We start from the raw sequence: 25,672 nt of genomic DNA, 5'->3' as shown, positions 1-25,672 counted from the left end.
AATCAGAGGGGATATAATTAAATCATGGGATGGAACAAAAGGAGGAGCCAGTTTGTTAGCAAAATCATTTAGCCACAAAGAGGGATTATTGGAATTGGGACTGGGAGCATTGTTAAGAGAACGACAAAATCTCTTAACATTAGTCCACACAAGGGAAGGAGGAGAACGGGGATCAAGGGATTCACAAAAATTGACCCATCCAAGTTTCTTCTTTTTCCCAATCATTCTTCTAAACTTCGCATCGTTACGTGCATACTCAATATAATTCTCCATAGTCATACAGACTGTGTACGACTCCTCAGCAGATGTTCGCCGAAGGACAGAATCAGAGCATTCCTGATCCCACCAGGGATTGAAATGCATCCAATTCTGAATGGAGTGTTTTTTTGGAATATGAGAGTCAGCTGCAGATACAATGGCAGAGATAAACCGATCATAGCAAAGAATGATATTCTCAAAATTACTAGACTCAGGAAGATTGTCAAGCATGCAATCCACAGAGTTAGCATACTTATTCCAGTTAGCTCTTTTAAGGTTATATTTAGGCAGAGCATTAGGGATGGGAGCAAGAGGAAGTCTATGGTACAAGGAAAGTAGAATAGGGAAGTGGTCACTACCATGGGTGGAAGGAAGAACAGACCATGATAACTGGGAGGCAAGAGAGGGGGACGATAGGGAAAGGTCAATAGCAGTCCTTGGATTCTGGTTAGGAAGAACCCTACGAGTTGGTGAGCCATCATTGAGAATGCATAGAGATACATCATCAATCATGTCTACCAACGAAGGAGAAACTCCGTCACAGTAATAACACCCCCACAAAGTGTGATGAGTGTTAAAATCTCCCAGGACTAGCACAGGACTAGGAAGCGAAGAGATAACAGACTTAAGCTCAAGGAAAAGAGAGGAAGAGGGATGAGGAATATAGACTGATAGGAAGGAGATATTGAAAGCCCTCACGGCAACAGCATTAATCTGTTGGCTATGAGGGGGGAGAGGAATTAGGGAGTAGGGTGAGGAGTGCTGGATAAGGATAGCACTGCCTCCATACCCATCATTTCTGTCCTCCCTTAAACAGGAGAACCCCGGCACCCTAAAACGGGAACCAGGGACCAACCATGTTTCCGAGAGGGCAACAATGGCAGGTTTGTGCAGAGAAATAATATGAAGTAATTCATGCTTTTTAGCACGAATACTACCACTATTCCACTGCAGAATGGACAACGGCGCCATTGTTGAGAGTATTAAGGATATTGAGTAGGTTAGAGGCAACGTTGGACGGTATAGGAAGTTCATTGGCTGTTGAGATTATGCTTATGAGGGTTTTAGTTAAAGCAATCAACAGATCCTTACTAGATTCTGTTGAGCTGCCAACACCTTGATTAACACCTTCATTCAGAGTGCAGCCATTAGGAAGAGATGAGGAACAATTTGCAATTATGGATTGGTGAGCCTGTCTGTCATATCCCTTTGCTAAAGGAGCGCGGGGACGAGGAGTTTGGAAAACAGTCTTGCGGTAAGATTTGTAAGGAGTGACTGGGGCTAGGACTTTTTGTGGTTGGGAGTATGAGTAAGTAGGAGGGGAAAAAAGTTGTTTTGCGATATCCGCATAGGATCGTTGGACAGGAGGGAAACGAGAGGATGCCTCCATATAGGAAATACATTCCTGTGACATTGTAATTTTTATGGATTGTTGTCTTGCAAACTCAGGACAATCTTTGTCATTAGCAAAATGCTTGCTATCACAAAACAAACATACAGACATTTCTTTAGGTATGTCACATGTATCACCACAGTGAGCTTGGCCACACCTGTAGCACCTAGGCTGAGACCTACACTGTAATTTAACATGTCCGAATCTACAGCAATTTAAGCACTGGATGGTAGGATATTTATATGGTTCAACAGGTAGGGAAGAATGATATGAGAAGACCCTTTCTGGCAACACTTGTCCACGGAATGTAACTACAACCGACTGAGTCGGGACCCATGTAGTCACACCCTCACTAACACACTTTCTGTTCAAACGTCTCGCTTTCAAAACCTGACCACATCCAGAGGGAAATTCCAAAGATTCAACCAATTCATCTAAAGAGAAGTCAACTGGGACCTGTCTTATAATTCCCATTCTTGAAATGTTGAAAGTTGGGATAATTGCCACATACTTACATAGTTCTCAAATCTTAATGAGAGCCGTATATGACATATTAATTCAGCACAGTCATGACACAGTGAAATGACGTTTAACTATAGACACAATGGTTGTCGATTCATCACTCGTTCGGGAGAGTTAATATATTTAAACTAAATTCCATTTCACACATTATATCGAAATTGGGTAGAAAATTGGGCAAGGCGTGTCTTCACTCTAGACTTTTCCATAAGCGAAAAGTTAAAAAGAAAATAATTTCTATAAAATTACAATAGTAGCATCACACAGGACTCACAGGCGGTCGCCATCAAAACGCTGAACTGTCGAGGCGGAAAACGAAGCGGTGGAAAATTCTGCCCACTCATATATCTGTACACGCCGTGGTTCATATTTCACTCGGGCGTCACTGTTTTAGATTTTCTAACTACAGGTAGCTATAGTTTTATAATTTCGTATGTCGTCGGTGCAGTTTTCAGGCGTCTATCATTTTTTGGACAGCTTTTGTTTCAAGATCTGGCTGTTGATTGATGCCTTGCCTGAAATAAATCATATTTTTGAAAAGTTCACTTTTTTAGTTAAAATTCTACTGCTAATATTATAAATAAAAAAAAATTGCAAGAATTGATGGACGTTTGTTCCACTTTCACGCAAAAAGTAGAGAGATTTACAGCAATAAAGTTTTCATCAGACACTAAGAACGTTTAGTTATTTCTTTCTTCAATCATTTTAGTAAGTGTTATTCAAGTGGGCGAAGCCTCTAGCTGATTGCTAGCAATGTAAATAAAAAAGTAAGTATAATACATAGGCTTACAATTTAAGTAAAACGAATGTATAATTTCACTTCAATATTATAATATTTTTAAGTGGACTAAGCCGTGTTTGCGTCGCTAGTATAATTTTATTAATAGTAAATGAACAAAGAATTTATTCCAACTTCATTTCTTTGTTACAATGCAAATTATTATCGCTTGAAAGCTTAGCTTTGATAAAATCTAAGCTGCCTTGCGTTTGTTTCTTTGTAATGTAAAGAATATCTAGAGTGGTTATAGTTTTAGTTAAAATAAAATCTCTTTCATTTTACCGCAAAATATATATATAAAATACCTAAAATAATAGACTGATGGCGTTATAGGCGATATACGTCTGAGTGTAGACGCAATGATTGTGGATTCGATATGCATTCGGTGAAATTATTATATTTAAATTATTTACTTTTTTCCGCTCTACACAAGATCTCCAAAATTGGACGATGTGTGGGAAAGTGTGTGCCTGAACACTACGTTCACTCTGCCTCCTCTGCTTTATGCGGTTTCATGGTTCTACAAATTTCTTAAATATATTAAAATAAGTATATAGACATATAGATCATATTTGAAATATCTCGTATTCGTATATAATACGAACGTCTGCATCGATTAATTATCATCACCCCTGACATATGTAATTAAGATGGATTATCACACTTCAACCTTTAAATAAATTATTATTGTTATATTTCTATACGAATTATACGTTTGTGCGTATATTTTCTTTCATTTTTGCATAATAATCAATTTAATAAAAGTTTACAAATAATTAGCATTCTATTCTCGACTTAACGTTAAAAGTGAACGAGCGTAACCTAACACCGTTTTTTGCTTATACAGGATTTAGATTAAAAAAAAAATAAATGTATCCAGCCCAGAATTTGAGTATTTGCAGTCAAAACGATTTCTCCATGCTATGTTTCCCACTGTTGATGACTGTTATCGCCGAATTCTGATGGCATTGCGTGTTGAGTGGCGGAATTCACGCTTTGCCTCGTTCCCAGAGCTAGGAAATGAAAATATTAAATATTTAATTACCTTGCGCAGGAATCGAACCCACAACCTGTCGAGTTTACAGTCACATGCTTCTGCCTCTCCGTCACTAGTGACCTATTAACCTAACTATTAATATTATAACAATATACGAAGGTACATATGTAAACTGTCACTTTAATAATAACATCTTATTAATTATTATTTCGATCAACTACATATTCTTAAAAAAAATTGTAACTGCATTTTTAATGCATTTCCATGTATTCCCGGCTCAACATCTCATTTTGCCCTGAATAGGCGTGTAATTACCAAGCAGCGTTATAATGAAGCTATGCAGACTAAAGTCGTTAGCAGCCATATTCGCGGTAAACGTTTCCATTGCACAACGAAATTTATAGTGAAAATAGTTACTTTTTGAGAAAATTTATGAAAGACATACATAGATTACATACTTTGTGTGAATTCAAATATTCAAGAGAAGAAAACTTTATTTAAAATCTTGATTTCCCTACTCTGATTAGACAAAATGCCCCCAAAAACCATTAGAGTTAAATTATTGAAATATTTCTATATAGGTATATTACAAGTTAGGGATTTTAACAAATGTTTTAGTACATTTCAGCCATGTAGACTAATTGGCTGACAAGTTACGAAGAGCTCAAAAGTAGCTTGAAATATTTCCTATAAAATACACGTTGCTCGTGTTCACTTTTTAAACTTGACTGAAAACGCGTGCCTTGTCGGCATCTCGGTATGACAGGAAAAGTTGGGGAGCACGAAAAGAGGATTTCTCGATATTCCTACGAGAACGGCAAAAACATAAATAAAGTAACGGACGTCAAAAACTATGGTATATACACAAATCGTATTGCAACAATGTCAACAGTTTCTAGCACGGTACCTAAGCACTGTTTTAATTAGACTTGCTAACATGCTTAAGATACGCGCCAATATGGTAATTCTGTGAAAGAACAATGATTAAGTACCATCCGAGCCTGGGCTTAAGTATGCTAAGAGTGAGATTACAATTAATTGATGATATTTGATCTGTCCTCGTGTGGATTTCCTTCATACTGAATTAGTAGTTTCAGCTAAAATGTTAAATTTAGAATTAGGATTTAAAATAATTATAAGGCAAAACGAATTCTGCTTTAAGATATGAAAATGTAGGTCATTCATTAATAATAATAATTTTTAATTATGTTTTGTATTCGTTTACGCAGTGTTAAGTTCCATTTTTCAACATGTAATGTCTCGAATTCTAGTGTCAAAAACTAGATCTTCACTATTTTCTCTGGTATGTGGTATAAAAATATATCATGTTTGAAATTGAAATGTGCCTTTCCCCACCAACCGATTTTTAATAAGCAAACTAATTTATTTATTAATAATAGATATTATTTTATAAAGATTCTAGACATCATTTTACGAAATCCCTTGAAATGACCAAATATTCATAATATTTAAGGGCTAATATATATGCAAATAACGCTTTCAGGCAAATTCCAGTAGCCTTTGTTAAACTAGCGGAATGACTCAACTTTGGAACTACTAAAGTTTGTGTACGTACTCGTATTCCTATTAACAGTTTACATACTCGTACTGCTTGGTTGACTCTCACTGATTGCTAGTTTATTACTTGTTGATAACTGTATGTGTTTATGCTACTTGATATTGGATTTTGCTCAGTGGTGTCACTGGTATAGCACAAATTAGTTGAGATGTTAAATAAACCTTCGCTTAAAATATTTTAATGTGCAAAAAGTCCAAAAATCAGATAAAGTTCGTAATTTCTTTGGTTTTTTTTCCTTTCACGCCCCCATTTACGGCCCCACGGCAGAGAGTGTCAAAACACTTCTCTGTTTCTCAGTCGAACTCGAGACTGCGCGTACCAGAGAGGGGAAATGAAAATAATTTATTTCAGTGGAAATCAAACAGAATCATCACATTTGCAATCAAACGTATATTTTTTTATCCCGCACATAATAGAATAGTCGTAGACGACCTGGGAACCTGGTATTAAGTTTGGCACTTCCCGCAAATTTCTGAATGCAGTAGAGTGGCAGCATTTAACGCCCCGCTTTGCCTCGTTACCAGAAGAAAATGAAAATATTTATATATTTCGTTTGGAAATCAAACCCACAACCAGTCGTGTTAACAGTCCCTTGCGCAACGACTTGCCTCGAATAATCAAATTACCTACATATTAGATTTATAATTCTTTCGTAGTAAAAATGAAAGATAATAAATATTAACAAATGTATTCAAAGCAAAGAATGAGGATTTATTTTAGGATTTCTCGACAAATTAATTCTGAAACGGGACGGTCCTTGCGAAAATCAGGGGAAATTTCTGTAAGAATAAACACGACCACAAAAGCTGAAAATTAGTTGTATGTTTATGTTATTTTATACGTTTCTGTTTTTTGTTTTATAACGATGAATATATCAGGCTCATTACATTATTTTATTTATTAGAGACTAGAGTGGTAGTCCCTAACTTTGCATGCGTGAACTATACACTGTAAAATCTAAATTTTATGCCTTCCTATGGGAACGCATAAAAATTGTGTGGAATTTCAGCAATTTAGCAGAAAAAAGAGGCATTGCGTATTAAAATAATTAACTAATTGCTCAGAGCGGAAATCGAACCCACAGCCATCACGTTTCCAGTCAGACTCGTAATTCGCTGCGCTACTATTGCTTAAAACTTATAGAGAAAGAGAGAACAAATGTTACCCTAAAATACATACACTGAATTATTTTCTTACAAAAAAAAACAAAAGATTTCCATTTAGCATCCATTAACATCCCACAATGGTCTTTGTGATGAGAAATCATCCACAGTAGGTACTCGTAAAAAACCTTTTAGAAACGTCATAAATTATTAACGTCTGTCATTTCAATAGTTACTTCGTTTTTCACCTCCCACCCAGTATAACTTTTAAAAACATTTTTATGTTCTAAGCAAAATGTTATCTTTTATTTCATAATGGCTATTTTTGTAAAATATCTTTATAAAATCTGCGCATCAGTGAATTTCCACTTAGGTTCTAACTTAAAATAAGGTTTCTTTATATAAAATCTAGAAGTATCGTTGACATAGTAGTCGTTGTATTGTTTGTATTGCTAATATAAATGTATTTTGTAAACAAAGGCTGTCTCTAGTTTTGGATTATGTCGACTTAAATGCGTTTAGACCTATAAGCCTTTATATCCGCTTCAATGTATATATTATAAGGAAGTACATACGTAATATATTAGTTTTCATAAACCCAAAAGCTACAAAGAAAAACAATTTACGCTTAAGAAATATTTTTATACAACTAGAAGCAACCCGCAACTTTCTGTTCTAACCTATAAAACATAATAACCCGTTTTTTCATAATTATTCCCGTAGGAATATCAAGAAATCCTTAGTTTCCCCTACAAGGACCTCTTTCAAGACCTACATGGCAAATTTTAGCGTTAAACTCTGTGTCAATCTATCAGTAACAATATTTTTTTTTATATTTATATGCATTTATTGCGCATACATATATACATATAGGTATATATGTATAGGTATAAGAATTTCCTGTTAAATTTCTCATTTGCCCAAAATTCAAACCAAAAACAGCCCACTAAATCTAGTTATCAGAACGCGAACACTAAATAGCAATACAAAGGCATAAATAAGAGCGGGCGAAAGCCGTAATTACGGCAACGTTTTCAAAGTGTCCGTAATGTGGGGGCATAAATAAAGAGCAAAATGACAAACCCGGCCGGTAATTCCCCGGTCCACCGAAGCGGAAAACTTCACAGGACTTGTAATAGATACTGTATCTCCTTTTATATCTTCTTTCGTGTAGCGTTTCTAATAGAGATGGGCGTTATCGTTTTTTTCCGTTAACGGTTATGAAACCGATATATGGTTTTCGTATCGATATCAAAAACGGTTTTCAGATATATATAATATAATAATAAATATATTTAATTAGTATTACATAAAAAATGCTTTATAAACTATAAACATAAGTTAAAAAAACAATATTTAGTAATTAAATTGAAATAATGTTAAAATACAAAATCAAATTTTAAATCCAAATTTCAACCTTATTCATTTATTTAGAAGTTCGATTTCATAACGAAGAACTAGTAACTAACTAAGAAAACCGCCAAAACATGAATCTGCTAGTTAGTTAGCTATCGGATATTCGCTTCATTTCTTTTACACCCGTGAAGAATATACGGATAGAAAGAGAGGTAGCGAATATCAGTTCATCAGATATTCGCCTTAACTCATTTACGCCCGTTCGGAATACATTACTTAGAAAGAGAGGAAGTTAGTTTCGATATAAAATCATTTGACGTTTCAGAAGTTTTGCGTTATTACGGTTTTGTTCAGATCACAGCTATGTTGAGTTTTAAGTTTCTGTAAAAACGGTTTTTGAAAAACATGTATCGATACGTTATGTTTTCCTTAACATAACGGTTTTAAGTTACGTTTTGATATATCGAACTCATCCCTAGTTTCTAAATATTTTTTTTTAGTAAGTGAGCAGCTAAGACGGTCTGGAGGAAGATTATGAATTAATATCTTGTTTGGGGTTTTTTTTTTATAATAAGAGTAGTTCAAAATGAAGAGTTTGATTGTTTTGATTTAATGTACTCAGTATTGTTATTATTATTATTATAGTATTTTTGTACAATAATATATGAAATATTCTATTACATCTGAAATAAAGATAATTAAAAAGAAATTTGAAAAGAAATTTAAACTTCCTACTCCCGGATGTTTCCCTGTAAGACCGAAAAATATATTTTAGGTTCGGTTCTTTATTTATGGCGCTTCAAGCGTGCCAGTTGAGCACTATTCACTTCGATAATTATTTTTACTTTTTCGAGTCGAGTTTTTTCCTAGTCTTAAGATATGTCATAAACTTCAATTTAGTAAACATTTTGTTTTTGAGAGTGATGTAGATCTGAGCCAAATTCACCAATTTGGCGGTCTGTCAGACCTAAACGAGTATTGCTATATCTATTTATTCGTTATTAAGTGTCTTCCATGAAAATCAACCAGGCCTACCTATATTCACTTTAAACCTGTAAAAGCTTAGAAATAGTAATCCCAGCAACAAATTTAGTGTCCCATTATGCATCTATACTCGTAGACCAGTGCGATTGCTTAATTAATGCGCGGTCACCGATACGCATTATCTAGGAAGCCATTTCAATCAAATAGACAAGCCGAGTTGCTCTAAATTGATAGCCTATCTTGATATCGTGTTAAACTACACATTTATACCGATTTGAGCGTCTAAGCCTGCTTAAACTGGAGTAATCTACGGCGTAGGTGTGTGAAATTATATATAGTTTATTAATATATGGGGCTTATATCTATATAGATATGGATTGTAAATATACTAAAGTACTGTATAAAAATTGAAAGAATAGAATCTGGAGACGGGTCTCTCGAATATGATGTGTAACAATACCAAATTAAGCTATAGATTCCAATTAAACAATAACAACATAATCTTTATTGTCAGTATTTTTGTAGGGAAATTCTGTTTCCGGAAAATGTTACTTTAATAGAATTTAAAAGGCGAACATAATATAAAAAATTGAAAATAAGTTACAAATATATGTTTTAAACCAAATTTCCGTTATTTTTACAATTTAACTGAGTAAAAAAAGAAATGATTAGTCTGTTTTATTAGCACCCACATCACAGCACAAGTTAGTAATTCTTTTCACAATTTCTTTAATATACACTCAAGAACGACTTAATATATTTTACTTCATATCTATAAAGCACTTCGCAACGCGAGGCAACGGTTTATTAAAAATTCTCAGAGATAACTAAAGTTTTCAAAAATTTGCAACGCTATTTCCTATTTGCTTGCAGACGTGCGAGTTATTGGAATCTTAACTTTTACTTTAACATTTATTTTTTATACGTTATTAAGGAGTTATGTGACTGAAGTGAAGTTCAATAAATGGAAATGGTGTATATAAAAAACCATTTGAGTGTGCATAGAAAAATAATGATTTCGCTTACATTACGCTTAGATCTCAAACTGAGCGATACAAGTGAAACACAAACGTACCTTATATTAGTGTTCCAGGGGATTTGAAAACAAAAATATAAAAAAGGGGAGGAAAGAACATTTTAATATCAACTGATTTGTTCATTCAATATGTACAGTTACGCTTATAGATACTGTAATCACATTTTCAAATGTGACAACAAATTTAATTATAGATATTTTTAACATTTTCACGAACTATCCCGCATATAGAATGATAGGCGGAGGATACCTAGAGTTACGACATGAGAAACAGTCACAAACACCGCCCTATGTTCTAGGCATTACGTGTTTTGTGGCGGAACTGAACGCCACTCTTTCAAACAGCAATACTTAGGAACATATTATTATAACAAATAAAAAATATCCGCCATATCAACCGAAATATCAGATAAAAGTAAAACAAAGTTTACTTGATCAAATAGAGTTCAGATACAAAATCGACATTGAAAAATATTTCAACGGTTTCACAGCTTCATAGGTAAATTTCGTAACCGAGCATGTGTGACGGGAACGCGTACACTTGTACCTCAAATATTTGAGTTCGTGTTACCTGAGCCGAGCCCCCTTCACTTATCTTGACATCGTGAGGTTTGGTGTTGACTGAGTATGATGAGATGTTTGGTTTACATTCAAGAGATTCGTTATTATCTTTGATTTGAATAGCTATTTTTGTTTGGATTTTAAATATTGAAGTTGTACTTGTGCAGAGGTACAGCGTGTCTACAAACGGCAGTTGTGGGTTCGATTACCACTTGATACAATAAATTATTTTGGTTTTCTCGCTCTAGTTGCACGACAAAGCGCGGCGTTAAGCTCCACTACTCAACACTCAATGATTCGAAAATTGGGCAGGGCGTCTAACACACCCTGTGACCTGAGCCGCTCACAATTATTACAATGTTATATTTATTGTTATTATTTAAAAACCAGCTTAACTATTTTTCTGATCATTTACAAAAACATTGAAGATATATTAACCAAATGAAATATACTATAAGGAATATATAGCACCTATGTTAACACATATTAGCTATACTATAAAAGGAAATGCTTCCTTTCGACAACAATCCCTAAGGGTTGCCTAACCCTTGATTGACCGACAGCCTTTTTGAATACGCAATATTTTCAGGATAAAAAGCTTTTAGACATCTGGGAGTGTTTGGTTGACGTCCTTCGGAATTTAATTTTGTATGAAAACTTTAATATTTAATGTATATTTAGCAGTATAGTAGCAATACAAAGTTCATGATTGTGATAATTTGTCTTTTTTTTCAGGGTTGTGTTTTTTTCGGGCCTTCTTGCTCTTTTTTATTTAGTTTCACGGGCTATTCTACATATACCAGATTGGACAAAGGGAACCTTGTGTTAAGACACTTCGTTCCAAACACACTACCCAATTTTAACACTACGGCTTCTAGAAACATATTGGTATAACAAATATAAAATCTCCTCAAAAGAGAATTGAACCCGAACCCTTCACACACAGGTGCCACAGTCAAACACAATCATTAGGTAGCATTCATCACAAAATTCTATTTAATAATATTCTTGCGACTTGACTGATGTAATTTTCATATTCATTATCCGCGGGCCATTTCGTAACGTGAAGATAATAAATTCTGAAGAAATTCAATCAGGATCGAATTAATTAAAAATGCATTAGTTTTGAAAATATACGGCGGACTATTTTTTATCCTGAAGTTCTTCTTACCTTAAAACGTTGATTTTCGACAGTTTAATTCGGGCATCTTGGTTCTGTGGTAAAAAAACACGTGGGTTTGATAACCCCTCATGGGAACAATTATATTAAAATTATATATTTTCGATTCCAAAAATAGAACATACGGAAGTAAAGCAAAGGGCAGAAAATAGAGTGCCTTAACACTAGAATGAAGATTCTCTCTGCCTTCCCGACAGGCTGGCACTATTTTCGAGATAGTAAACTAGTAAATAAACTAATAGAGGTCAATCGTGTGATAGTAAACCTTTTTTTGTTTGTATCCTGCTATATGCGGAATACAACATGAAGCTGAAAACACAGTAAAATAATAAATATACAGATAAATTATTTTTAGTCCAAGAATATTTAAGCACGTAATATGGCGATCTATGTTTTCATATAATTTCAGTTAGGCTAGCGTCAGCCGTGTTTTGTATTCTGTCTATTGAATTTGTAAATACAATTTTAATTTATTATGACATAATTGAGAATCAACTTCTTGCTGTATCCCGGCAATAGGAAGGGGGAACCTAGTGAGACATAGCGTTTTCGATGGCGGAACTTATCGCCGCGCTTAGCCTCGTTACCAAACCGATGTAATGAAAATATTAATTATTTTATTTCCTCGAACGGGAATCGAACCCCAATCTGTCTACACGTCATATTTATCCATGCTAAAGCATGAAGCTAAAACAAAAAGAAACAGATAGATGTTTAAATAAAAATAAATATTTTGATGGCAAAATTTTAGTAATAGTCGCCGCTAGATATATGTATGTACATATAATAATTCATGTTATTCAAAAGAACATAATTTCTTATCAATAGAGGCAAATTCATAGTTGATTAGCTTTTAAAAGGACCTTCTAGGCTACAAAACATTTCGCGTTTTATTAGGCAGTGCTCGACGAAGTCGAAAAATTCGATAAAGAACTTTTATATACCGTCCAAACTATGCCAGTGTCCAGTCGAAGGTTTTCATTATATTGCCACAAATTTAAACTTTGTAATACTTTTCAGCTTTTGAAATACCAATAAATTTTGGTTTTTTTAATTTGTATTCTAAGTTCCCTTATATAAACTTATAGAAACTTATTATTCCATAATTCTAGGTTAACGGGAAGTATTATAGATTTTATGAACTAAGTGATTGCATTTGCAAAATTTCTATGCTCCCAAAGATACAAATTTGGACTTGACACCCCCATAAGTTCTCGAGACTAATTGTCTTGACCTATGAACAGACAAACAAACGGACAACAAAATGAACTTCACAACCCAAAAAAAAACAAACAAATACCATAGTTTCCTCAAGCACATCTATTATTTCTTAAACAACAAGGAACGTGATATTTCGCGTCTCTCCGATAAACTGCGCCATATTTCTCCAGAGTGTTTACTCCTTTTGTTGAAACTGTAACTTATACTAAGTTCTTTACATTTTTTAATTCTTTCAAACGTTTCCTTTAATTTATGACGACATTAACCTGTGCTTTAAAAATATTCTGCACATTCTCGCCGTTTTATCGTTAGATTATGTTCCCAGTATACCGGTATTGTATATTTAAATCTACTATTAGTACGTAGTGTGGCGCTCGCTGCCACCACTCAGGAAAAGGAAAGAAAATTATTTTAAACTTCACATGCATTAAAGAAAACAAGAGTGAATTATTTTATCCAAAATCAATACCAAATGCGAAAGAGTTTGTTTGTTTGAGCGCGCTGATCTCAGAAACTATATTTGCAGTCAGAGACTTGCACTTAGAATATATTATATTGTGTACGTAATACGTTGTTTATTCTTTATTTTAGTGATTTTCATTCGATGTAGGCAATGAAGCAGACAACAGCTAATGCAAAATATTACTTATCTTTCTTTCAAATACTGATAATAAACTGATAGTGAATAATTAAATGAAATTATAGAGATATTACGAGAAAAAAAAATTAAAAGCCACATGCATTAAGAAAAAAGAATATTTAAATTGTTATCCAAAATTAAGTATACAGGGAACAAGTTAATAAGATATCTCAGTATAGGTTCTTAATAATTCATCAAAAAATTCCAATATCTGAAAAGAGAAATTTGAAATTCCAATGGGGCCGATGTTAATATTGAGATTAAAATTAGAATCTTTGTTGGCACCATGAATATTACATTTGCGCCACACAGAAGATGATTTACCCATACTTGTTATGTTTACTGATAGATTAGAAGGAAGAAAAAGAAATGGAGGATGTGTACTAATTTATACGCAAATGTTGAATATCCATCTTTACGCTTTTTTTTCCTTCGGCTGAATCCCTTCACGCAATCCCACACATAGCAGGATAGGGAACTTGGAAACGTAATGTTTAGACACTCCGTTATCATTAAAACATTTCCGTACCCCATTTTCTGCAGAATTCTCGAGATATTGCGTGGTGAATGGTGGAATTTAACGCCATACTTTGCCTCATTATCAGTTCAAGAAAATAAGAAATATAAAATATCTCATTTCAGAGTAAAAATTGAAACCACAACCGCCCACAACGGTTCCGAAACGAAAAAATTATTACCCCAAGTGAAAATCGAACCAGAACCATCGTATATCAACGCTACGTATATGAAAACGAATAATATGCTGTTTATTTTGAAATGGATATTCTAATCCACCATTTATATAATGAAATTTCAATCCTTTCTCATTAATGAGTTGTGCAAACTAAATTGGTATCAATTTACATCATGTGATGTTTGTTTCGCTTGGATAATTAACTAATATAGCAACATATATCAGTTATCATCGAGGCCGTCAAATAAACTTCGTCTAACTGTAAACATGAAGGTTAGGGTTCGATTCCTAGTCATGAGAATTAATTGTATTAACTTCTCACACTGGCAAGACGTTTTGATCTTACCTGTACCATATGTAACGATATCAAATATGTGATAAGAATTCCAACTCCTACCCGGTGCCTACCCTGCTGAGAGAGAACCTGGAAACCTAGTGTTAAGACACTTCGTCTCCATTAAGACACTTCCGTTTCCCACTTTCCGCTGAATTCTGGAGATATTGCGTTGACTGGCGTAACTCAACACCCCACATTACCTCGTTACCTGAGCGTGAGCGTTTAGATGAAACGCAGCGTAGAACTCCGCCCATGCTTCAATACCTAAAACAAAGGGGAGTAGCGAATAAAGCGTTAATTATGTGATTATATTATAAAAGAAACAGATTGAATTGACAATAACCTTTCTCCAGTTCCCACGCAAGCTTTTAAAATGAAATAAATGTAAAAATAAAAGTGATTCTTTCTATATAAAGATCTTAATAGGTACTGTTAAGCTAATTCATTAAACGTTTTTAATTAGTTTAAGTGCCACTTGAGTAGGTCAAGGGAAACGATAATCTCATTTACTTCTTAACGTTTACTCTTATTTTTCTTACTTAGAAAACTGGGCTAAGACGTCGCCTCGTTCTAAATATGTATTATATAATTTTACTAGAAAAACATTTTCCCGGCTAAGCATTGTTGAAATTTTCTTTTTAATTATTGCCTAACATTTAATTTTCTCTCTAGTATTATTGTTATTATAAGGTCGTTTTAGAGTTCCATAACTCAAAAGGAAAACACTTTATTGTACGTCTGTACTTGAATAAAGCTTAAATAAATATCAAATATTCAACGGTCCCTTGGAGCACAGAAAAATCTATTTTCCATATCAACATTTAATTTCATCAAAATGAGTGCCGCAAACTTTGGTTTGTCAACTTTCATTATAAGTACTTCCCGTTGACGTACAATTCCAAAATTGGTACGGAACCCACTGGTAGACGAGTCCGACTCGCGCTTGGCCGGCTTAGACGAAGTAATAGTATAGTATCAGTTCAACTAAGCACACTTCGCGCTAGATTATTCAAGTTAGGTGACCACGGAACTTTGGTCGAAGTTCAGGCGGAAAGCAATCAATATGTAATTTACTTCGATAAGTACTTGTAAATTTTGTTGTAATGCTTCTGTATCTGTTCCATTAAATGTATAAGAGATTGCAGTGCACTTTGACTAGAAATAATAATTGTAATATTTTGAAACATTTTCACTTCCTCGCTCTGTTAACGAGAATGGAATTCGACGGAAAGCGGTAAAGGAAGTGTCTTAATGGGAACAGAGATCTTAACATTAGATTGTCAGGTTTCTCTGCCCTCCTTGCTATGACAGCGTGAATAGCAATAATTCACCCCCCTGAGTGGGAATTAAACCCCTAACTACGCCAGCCTACAGAATAACAAGCTAAAAAAAACAACTTAAATAGTTTTTTTGTCATATCTGCAATATAGTACCAGGATACACTAAAATCCTTTACAAAAAAGCAGTTAGACAAATTCTCGAAAGCAAAAACCGTCTATTATTCGAGTACGAGCCGTATTCGTTCGTACTGTGTGTATGGGAGCGTCAACAAAAAACGTCTAGAACATTCTAACTCTTTGATACGTGACCCGTCTGTACGCTTGCATTTTTTAATACTTGCATGGCTTTATGAGTGGAGTGCACTATTTTAGTTGCTCATCAGTTGTGTTGACAGCTTAAGTGACACCGTAATGTATAAAAAGATATAACTTGTTTTTTTTTTGATTTTACGCTGTACCCTGTATACAATAGTAAGTAGACGTATACGAGCAGTAAAAGTGTTAAAACACTCTTTTCCGCAGTCAGCGACGTGGTCATGTCAAAAAGCATAAAATAAACAATTACGCGATCTTCAATCCCGTGTCAACACTTGAATACATTAAATTCGTGTATATCCATATCTCAAAAACTCCTAAACCGTCTCTGATGAAACTAAGACTGTTCCCTAAGTTAGAATATAGTCAATTTATATACATACTTACGAGTACATTTAGGGCACTTGCTTGGACGCACAAATGACCACCATTTATTCAAATATCATCCAGTTTCAACAATATCACATACGAGTACATGTCAAACAGATATATAACCTTCATTTTTCAAGTCGGTTAAAATTGAACAAACATAGTAAACCTTAGAAATATCTTTATAAATATCTGGACCAGGGGTACTTTGGGTATCAAAGATGATTGATAATTTTCATTTTAGCACAACTTATAATCCCGGCATCCATCACGTCTTAGAAGAGTTTCGATGCAGAGCACTCGGTTGGATTAGTTTTATTACGTACAGTATATGTTCTTGTTAATTAAGCAAGTTTTCTTATAATATACTTGCTGATGTTATTTATTTTTGTATCTTTGTGCCGAAACACTAACAGTTTAGTTGTTACTTAATTATGTTCAGTTAATCTGAAGGAACCTGATGGTTTATTTTCTCCGTTTTTGCATATGATTGCTTTTTAAGAGAACCATGTTCAACTAATATTACATAGAATTTTTTTGTTCCCCATGAACTCAACGCCGCGCTTTATTTTTTTATCAAAGCAAGGAAAAAGAAAATAATGAATTACACCGAGTGGGAATCGAACCCACAGACGTCTCGACTCGAACAACATTCCGTATTACTTGCTTTGTCTAACATAACCAAAAAATATATATATTGACGTTTAATCAATTTCATTCCATTTTTCAAATTTCCAATTAAAATCTAATACAAAGTACCAACCACTATGATAAGATATAATAAAAATATTTTAAAAAGACCTAAAAATCATAATATTTACGTTTCAACCTAGTCATTTAAAACACCTATTGTTTATTCACGACTCACGCCTCAGTAATAATATAGGATTCAATTCCAACACATTAAATTCTATTGAATCATGGTATTTCGGGTCACATTTTGAATAAGGCTTTTGCGGATGATTGGCCACGGGCGAGGGTGTTGTTCCATGCATGAGTGGATGGCACATACATAAATATTGTAGGGGCGAAGTGTCGAATCATTTTCACCTTCAAATATCAAATAAGAAATGTAATGTTTATTATATTGCAGTTTATATTTGCATACATACTCGCAAAATTAAGTAAATTTAAACCTCGAACCTATATACAGTTACTAGTTCCACGCACTGCCCAATTTCGATAGATCGCATGTTAAGTACCGAAACTCAACACCTGCTCGATGAAAATTTTTCTTCGGCAGTGGAGAAAATAGTGTCATAACACTAGATTCCTTCTGCCTACTCTAAGCATCACACTTTTTTATCAGTCACCTGTGCCGCGATTCAGAACGGCATCTTTAATAAACGCAAAAAAATATTATTTAATTAAAATCTAATAAAAACAATAATAATATCTTTATTATTTATGATTCCATTATTATTAATCGTTATTATTTTAATCATTAAACCAGCCATCTACCTATATCCCCACCCATCACACTTGGAATATGAAAATGGAAGGAAAAAAATGAAACATCTCAAAGCTGATGAAACATCGGTCACGTTTTATATCGGAATGATCGATGGCACTTTATAAAATATCGCCAGTTTCCAAATGGAAACCTATCAATCTTTTCCGCTAAACGTACTAAAACATATTAGGGATATTACTTTTGAGGGAAACAATTGCTGTAATACTTAGAGTCGTAAAATCTGTCATTCTATTTTATGAGAAGTAGATTTATTACCGAGTCCAGCATGGAACAGCATCTGATTATAGCTAGATTAGTTGTGGGTTCAATTCCCAGTTGAACAAATGATTTATTTTCGTTTCTTACCTCTAGTAAAGAATGAGGGCGATGAGTTTTGGCACAAACGCCGTGTTTCAAATTTAAGAAATTCTAAAATTCTAATGCATTATACTAAAATTCTAAATCGCCTAACCTAAAGTGAAAAAAATCACTAAAATTGTTAGATATTTTCGATTTATCTTTGAGTAGTTATCTTATATAGATTATCTCTTCGACTTTTTCTCTACACAGAACTTTTTATTTTTTTTATTTTAGTAGGATATAATGAAATTAATACTTTGGTAACAAATTAAAATCGATGAAAATCAACTAAATCTAAACATTATTTTGAGATTAATATTTATATATCTTTCTTTTTCTCAGAGTTCTGGAAAAGACCTGTCAAGTAAGGCCAAACTCGATAGGATTACTTTGTGTCTTCAAAAGTCTTCTATTGACCACCTTTTGGTTCCATCATCAGATCAGCTCTCTGTCACCATAACATGGCATCGTCATCTGACATGTCTATTCAAAATTTCAGCTAAATCGGATACTAGTAGTTGTTGAATGGAAAATGGTTTTGCAACATTAGGAAAAAAGTTACCTTGCTTACATACGAACATGTCAAATTAAATAAGAGCTTGTAAAAAAATCTAATAATTCCATAAAACATTCTAAGCTCCAGGTACCATTAGTGTTTGTAGAGAGAAAATAATATTTCAGCAACCTCAATACAAAACCTTAATTGAATCATAAGTGAGTCAAGTAAATTGTAAAAAGTACGACAACCTAAGAAAAACGTCGTTAAAATATTAAAAGGAATCTTTCTAGTATGGAAGTCGAGTGTACCCCACAGCTATTTATTCTACGAGGCAAATGACCGAGATGTATATAAAGATGGAAAATGAATATTATTGTTTGTTTAGAACTGTTCTAATGTATGTACGACGTAGGATTTCGCTTTTTTTATTTTTTTTTAGATTATTACGCTGACGTGTCACCTACTTAACAAAAAAAAATTGATTTCATACTGTATCCCGCACGTCCCAAACGGCAAAGGGAACCTAGTTTTCTTCCGTTCAGACACTCCGTTCCCCATTTTTCGTCGAATTCTGGAAGCATTGGGTGTAGTGTGGAGGATCTCAACGCCGCGTTTTGCCTCGACACCAGAACGAAAAAATGAAAATATTTGTTTATACATTTATAATTATAAAAAAAATACAGTAAATTTACTTTAATAAATATAAAATTTTGTAGAATTTGTTATTCTAACGACAAAAACATCAATAAAACAACACGACCCAGCAGCCGGAGTTAATAAATCTCTGCAAATGTAAAAGTTATACGAAATCTTGAGTTCCGTGTGAAATATGTGTGAGGAAATTGAATTTCGGCCGCGCCAGCCACTTTGTCAAACGGCGCCTTTGGAAAATGATTACAGTTTTTTTTTGTATGGTAAGTGACCCGCTGTTTGATATTATTAAGGAAATGGTTAGGAAAAACTATTAATATGCATATATATTATAATAAGTTTTAACCGACTATTTTTATTTTTAACTGATATTTATTTCGAAAAAGAATCGACGTTGTACTCGTTAACTATATTTTTATACATACACCTTAACAAGACGACATATATCTTAACAAGATTAATATTTCGCCAAAATAGTTCCTACTTTCACAGCCTAATAAAAATTATAATTAAAAGAATGTAGCTATAATGTGAGAGACATTATAGTTTGAAAAAAATATATTAATTATATAAATATACATTTTGTACACAAAAAAAGCGGAAATTAAATTTAAAATATTCATAACGTTTTTACTAATACTTTTCTGTAGACTCATATAGCCGTGTGCTTGGCGAGGTTCACTTCGCCAAATTTACTGCTTTTACTTGTAATATATTCACGACAGAGCATTGCGCTTGTTTGTACTGTTTCGAGTAATTATAGAGGCCAGACGTGGCGCTGGGGCATAAGTGTGTTATTGTAAACGACGGGTCGTGGATTCGATTCCCACTCGAGCAAATTAAATATTTAATATTTTACTTTTTTAGCTCTTCTGTCAAGGCAAAGCGCAGCATTGAGTTAACCTGACCTATCTCTCTCTCTCTCTCTCTGAGTATCTCCAATATTCGAACGAAAGTGTTTAAGTGTAAGCGGGGTGGAGGCTGGAAATAAAAATGTCTTTCCCGCTCTAGTAAAACACATTCTACATTGTAGGTATGGGGAGACAAGGGTAACAACTTCAAAATTATTATGCAGTCAACAAAGCTAAATCATTTCTTATCTCCACAAAAAATAAAAAATATGTACAATAAAAAAAATTTATTAACAAATAAAAAAAATCTTATATGTTCTTTGCTATTAAAAAAATATTTACTCTGCCATTCCCATCAGTTGGACAAACTTCAAGAATATGTCTATTATAGAAGTATAAAGGAAATATGCTCCAATCGCATAGTCGTCTTCGCCCAACTCCACCGCTCTACCTCCTAGTACCATTTGTAGTTCCATTATCAACATCTATGAAAAGTAAGATTAAAAAAAATGTCGCGAATACGCAAAAAGCGGGGTTAACATACGCCACGCGACATGCAATGCCTCTACAATCTGGTGGAAAGTGGGGAACGGAGTGTCTTAATGGGTAAAGGAATGTCTTAAGACTAGGTTCTCAGGTTCCATCAGCATATCCTGCTCTGTAAGATACAGTATTAACCGCCGAGCATCGCGGGTTCAGTGGCGGTAATCAACGCCGCATTTTGCCTCGAGGAAATGAAAATTTTAAATATTTCACTCACCCCAGTGAGAATCGAACCCACAAATGTCACAATTATAGTTACTCACTTACGCCACTAGGCCACGAAGGCTTCTATTTTTAAGTAATTTTATATGAGCATTTTCAACTTACCGCAATGTTTATAATACCTCCGACAAACAACAATACAATTTGCAGCGGCTTGTAGCGAATTTTCAAAACGGCCATCGCTATCCATATCATTAAAGATATAACTAAGAACACAACGGATATGGCCACTAGGTAAATGTAAAATTTTGTAAAATCAAACTGAAAATTAATTTACATTTTTTTTAATTATGTACATACAATACAAAAAATTAATACAGTTTCACGCTGTATCCCGCACACAGCAGGGTCGGCAGAGGAGACCTAGTGTAAATACACTTTGTTCACCACTTTCACCGAATTCTGGAGGCGTTGAGTGGAGAAAATGAAAATATTAAATATTTTACTTCCTCGAGAGGAAATCGAACCCACATCCTGTCACATTAACAGTCGTTCGCTTGTTTGCTTTTGCTTTTGTTCTATAGAATTGCATAATAAAGTTTCTAGGACTGGAAATGAAACTGAAGACCAAACGTTCACCAGTTACAGCAATTATCTAGATAACGACTACATGGAACAGCGCAACACAAAGCTCAATTATTTCTATAAGATATGTATGAATTTTTGTATCGACAGCGTTATAGAATAATTTCCTAGTTAAAGTGCCATATACAATTCTGGTTTTCAATAAACTATTAAGTTATGCAGCTTCACGCTTTTACCCCCATAGTAGTTATTGGCTTAGTAGGATAGGCTTAGAAAACCTAGTGCTCACATTCCGTTTTCATTCTATCGCCTAATTTTCGAGACATTTCGCAATAATTTGCAGGACTCAACGTAGCGCTTTTTGTACCAGAGCGTGGAAATGAAAATAATTAAAATATAATAATTTCCCCTATTTGGGAACCGAGCCCAGAGCCATCGCATTAAGAATCGAAGATGTCCAACTGGGCTACGAGGGTCTCAAATTATGGAGTTGCGGAAAAAGATATTAAAAAATCAAATGAGAATAAAATAAGAAATCAATATCATCGTAAAAATATTGAAAATTCGGGTGTCAAAGTACGATAAAGGTCTATCTGACTAAAAACAATAGTCGTGGGTTTGATTCCTATTCGGGGCAAATGAATTATTATTAATCTATTATTATTTTTTTATCTTTATTTCCGTTAAATTCCGCAAGAATTTAATAACGGTACAATACAAATACACGTATACGCAGTTGTTCAATAGTTTTCTCCATACTTACACTAGAACAGGCCAACAAAATACAAACAAATACTGTCGCAGCCGTAGCGGCGAGGGCGTATACTAAAATATGCGTTTTGTATCTAATTGTAATAACAGCTACTAAATTGCTCATAGCCACAACCTGAAAAATGAAGTAAGTTCTGTATTCCGCACATAGCGGGGTAGATAGAGGGAACCTGGGAACCTTGTGTTAAGAAACTTTGTTTCCGTTAAGACACTTTTCCGCTATCCACTCTCTGGCTAATTCTGGAAGCATTGCGTGTTGAGTGGCGGAACTTAACGCAAAAAAAAATTAAAAAACATATTTCATTTTCAAATAAGCTTGTGTGAAATAGAAACAAGTAAATGTCAAAATAATCAAAGACAAAATAAAAAATGAACACATTACCACCAAAGCAAGAAATATAATGTTACAAGGAGGACGTCTTGTAAACTCTAAACACATCAATGCACAATTCATTGCAAGCAAAAAAATCCTAAAAAATAATATAAGAAGTAGGAATTACTTTTTTATTAATATCTGTCTGTCTATAAATAAATTTCACATGGATTTTCATTCATTAATATTATAAATATATAATTATATTTTTCTTTTTTTAAGCTTCATATTTTATACTGCTTATGCCGTTAAAGGCAGAGAGCAATGTTAAATCATCCCAACTTATAATCTTACATTACAAACAATTTTCGAAACATTATCTATATATTCAGTGGCGAAACTTAACGCCGCGCTTAGTCTTGTTACCAGAGTTAAAAAATGAAAACAATTAATTCCCGCAAGTAGGAATCGAACCCACTACCGTCAGTCTCGTTTACAGTCAAACACTTTGCCAGGACGCGATGTCGTTAACTATAATAATTATTATTTTACTTTATTTATTTTAAATATATTTTTTACCTTACCAAAATATGAATTCGGAACCATCATATAGCACTTAATTTTCAATATAGTCGAGACTGGCTTGTTGAGTAACGGTTCTCAACACTGCGCCTTGTCTTACCAAAATGAAGAAATAAAAATAATAAATTATTCCGAGCGGAGATCGAACCCACGACCGTGACGCTTACAGTCCCACTGTGCAACGATGACTCTACTTCTAATAAAATAACTAATATTATAACTAACATAATAAAGGAGAGTTTTAATACTCACGAAGCTGCAATTAGTATTAATAATGCATATTTTAAGTAGATTCTTTTCAAAGCAGGTCTAAAATTGAAAATATAAATTAGTTCAAGAAAAATAAGCCGCCATTTTATACAAGGCAATATGTCTAAAGTGGACTAGAAGATAAGGGATTGACTACTACCTAATTATTAAGAAATTGATAATATTTTTTTTTTTTGCGTAATGTAAATAATAAATATTTCATTTCGTCGAGTGGGAATTGAACCCATAACCTGTCATGTTTACAGTCACACGCTTCATCCCCAGTACTGGCCGACTGGCCTAAAAAGGCTTTTAAATATTTGTTTTGTCTATTTAAACACTATTTAGTGTCTGTCTAAGAAACTAATAATTATAACCTGAGTTAATTTATATTCTTTTTTTTTTTTACTTACGTCGTCATAACAATTATAGCATAAGCTGCAGTGAGAATAAGCATAACTATCAGTATGACAAAAACCAACTTTACAAATGAATTTCGGGTGCGTGGGTCATAATTTAAAGGTTCCCCTGCCGGTTCAAAGTTCCCACCGAGAGCTTCTCTCCCGAAACTTTGTTTTGGTCCCCTCACTTGGTCCTTATCAGTATAAGCTTAAAAAATATGTCAATGATGATATAAATCAAAGTTTTAAATTGAATGAGCACTATACTTGGCAAATATAGAAATAAATAAATAGAAATAACTAAGCAGAAAGCTAAGTCTTTTAACAAGAAACTAACAACCTCCATAAAGTTTCATATTATGAAAAAGTAAAGAAAAATTAAATATTGACTTGAATTCTTGATATATGGCGTTTCGAGCGTGCCAGTTGAGCACAATTAATTTAATATTTTTTTCAATATTTTATACAAAACTACAACACTTCGAATCTTGTCATACTATAAATATTTCGATTGTTCATAGTTTCAATTATAAAATGTTAATCCCTTTTCGTTCCTGTAGGGATTTTGGGTAAACCCCTCTTAATGCTACCCCTACATTTCATTCCATTGAAGAAAGAAACAAAAGAGTGTTGTATGACAACTTACATATTTTCTTTTTCCCATAGGAAATTTTAAGAAATAAATATATTCTCATAAAACTATTCTACGACAATTTTGATTGTGAATACTAATAATACAATAATTTATATTAGATTAATATTTATTAGTTGTACCTTTATTATATTGTACCCAATGTGTGCCCTTATCTAATTGTTGACTCTCATGATGGATCACTGTATTTATTTGTTGTATTACAAACGACCCAGCAACATGCTCAGTAACATTCGAAGCTTCATCTTTATCTAATTTATATTTGGCATCTGCTTCTTGGTCTAGATTAGTTTTATCTAAATTATCTTTATTCTCTACGTTCTCCTCAATATTGATAGTCGTTTCCGCCTTTTCATCTTTCCTTGTTTCTTGTCCTTGCACAAGGGTACCTTCAGTGTCTCTCATTCGTTTGATATATTTTTGCTTGATAATTGAAACCAAATTACCATCTGTTAAGTGATACTTTAAATAACCTATCAAAAGTGATTAACCGAAGTCAATTCTTCTGTCACAAGTGTCATAAAATGTTTTTTTTTATTTAAATAAAGAAGCAGGCTTTATATTATGCAAATGTGTTGTTTATTCCATTTCGAAACAATTTAGAAACATTACATATTGTATAGCGGAACCCAACGCCGCCCATTCTTCTTGTAACTACTAAAGTGAGGAAATGAATATAATGTATTCCCCTGAGAGGAAATCGCCACGACGCGACGGCCTGGATATTAATAAAAGTTTACTTCTAAGCAACACCCTGTTTCAGTCACATGCTTACTTGTTTACATTCATATATTCACACTCTTCGGGAGTGCAGTTTAAAAAATTCAAAGCGACAATATAAATTTGTTCGCTTGTATTTTTTTCAGTGCCACGGAAAAATTACTTCATGAATTTTTATCACCTTCTCCAACTTCAACGGTTAACGTACAATATTGTCAGAACAAGGATCTCTTGTTATCAATATGTTAATTTTACCTATATATGATAGACAGAGGCCATG

The 25,672-nt window shown here is 33.7% G+C and overlaps 1 protein-coding gene across 1 annotated transcript; it reads right to left on the bottom strand.

The window, feature by feature from the left end:
* Positions 1 to 2,621: 2,621 nt before the first annotated feature.
* LOC146535154 (protein lifeguard 1-like) lies at positions 2,622 to 25,077 on the bottom strand. Its single transcript, XM_085191138.1, has 8 exons — positions 24,795 to 25,077; positions 24,033 to 24,228; positions 23,623 to 23,679; positions 22,858 to 22,945; positions 22,468 to 22,590; positions 21,285 to 21,440; positions 20,757 to 20,899; positions 2,622 to 2,685 (listed from the first exon to the last, which is right to left on the bottom strand). The coding sequence occupies exons 1-8, from the start codon at positions 25,075 to 25,077 to the stop codon at positions 2,622 to 2,624; spliced, it is 1,110 nt and encodes a 369-aa protein (XP_085047264.1).
* Between the last annotated feature and the right edge of the window lie 595 nt (positions 25,078 to 25,672).

This window comes from Heliconius melpomene, chromosome 10 (genome assembly GCF_056956725.1).
Source record: "Heliconius melpomene rosina isolate 202511_hmr_F chromosome 10, ASM5695672v1, whole genome shotgun sequence".
NCBI classification, from domain to species: Eukaryota; Metazoa; Arthropoda; class Insecta; order Lepidoptera; family Nymphalidae; genus Heliconius; species Heliconius melpomene.
This window is presented reverse-complemented; position numbering and strand designations above follow the sequence as displayed.

Coding starts and splice junctions, on each gene's coding strand:
- LOC146535154 (XM_085191138.1), bottom strand. CDS start 25,077: ATGAGAGACACTGAAGGTACCCTTGTGCAAGGACAAGAAACAAGGAAA. Junction 21,441..22,467: donor TTTTGTTGGCCTGTTCTAGT/GTAAGTATGGAG, acceptor ATTAATTTTCAG/TTTGATTTTACAAAATTTTA. Junction 20,900..21,284: donor GAGGTATTATAAACATTGCG/GTAAGTTGAAAA, acceptor TACTTTTCATAG/ATGTTGATAATGGAACTACA.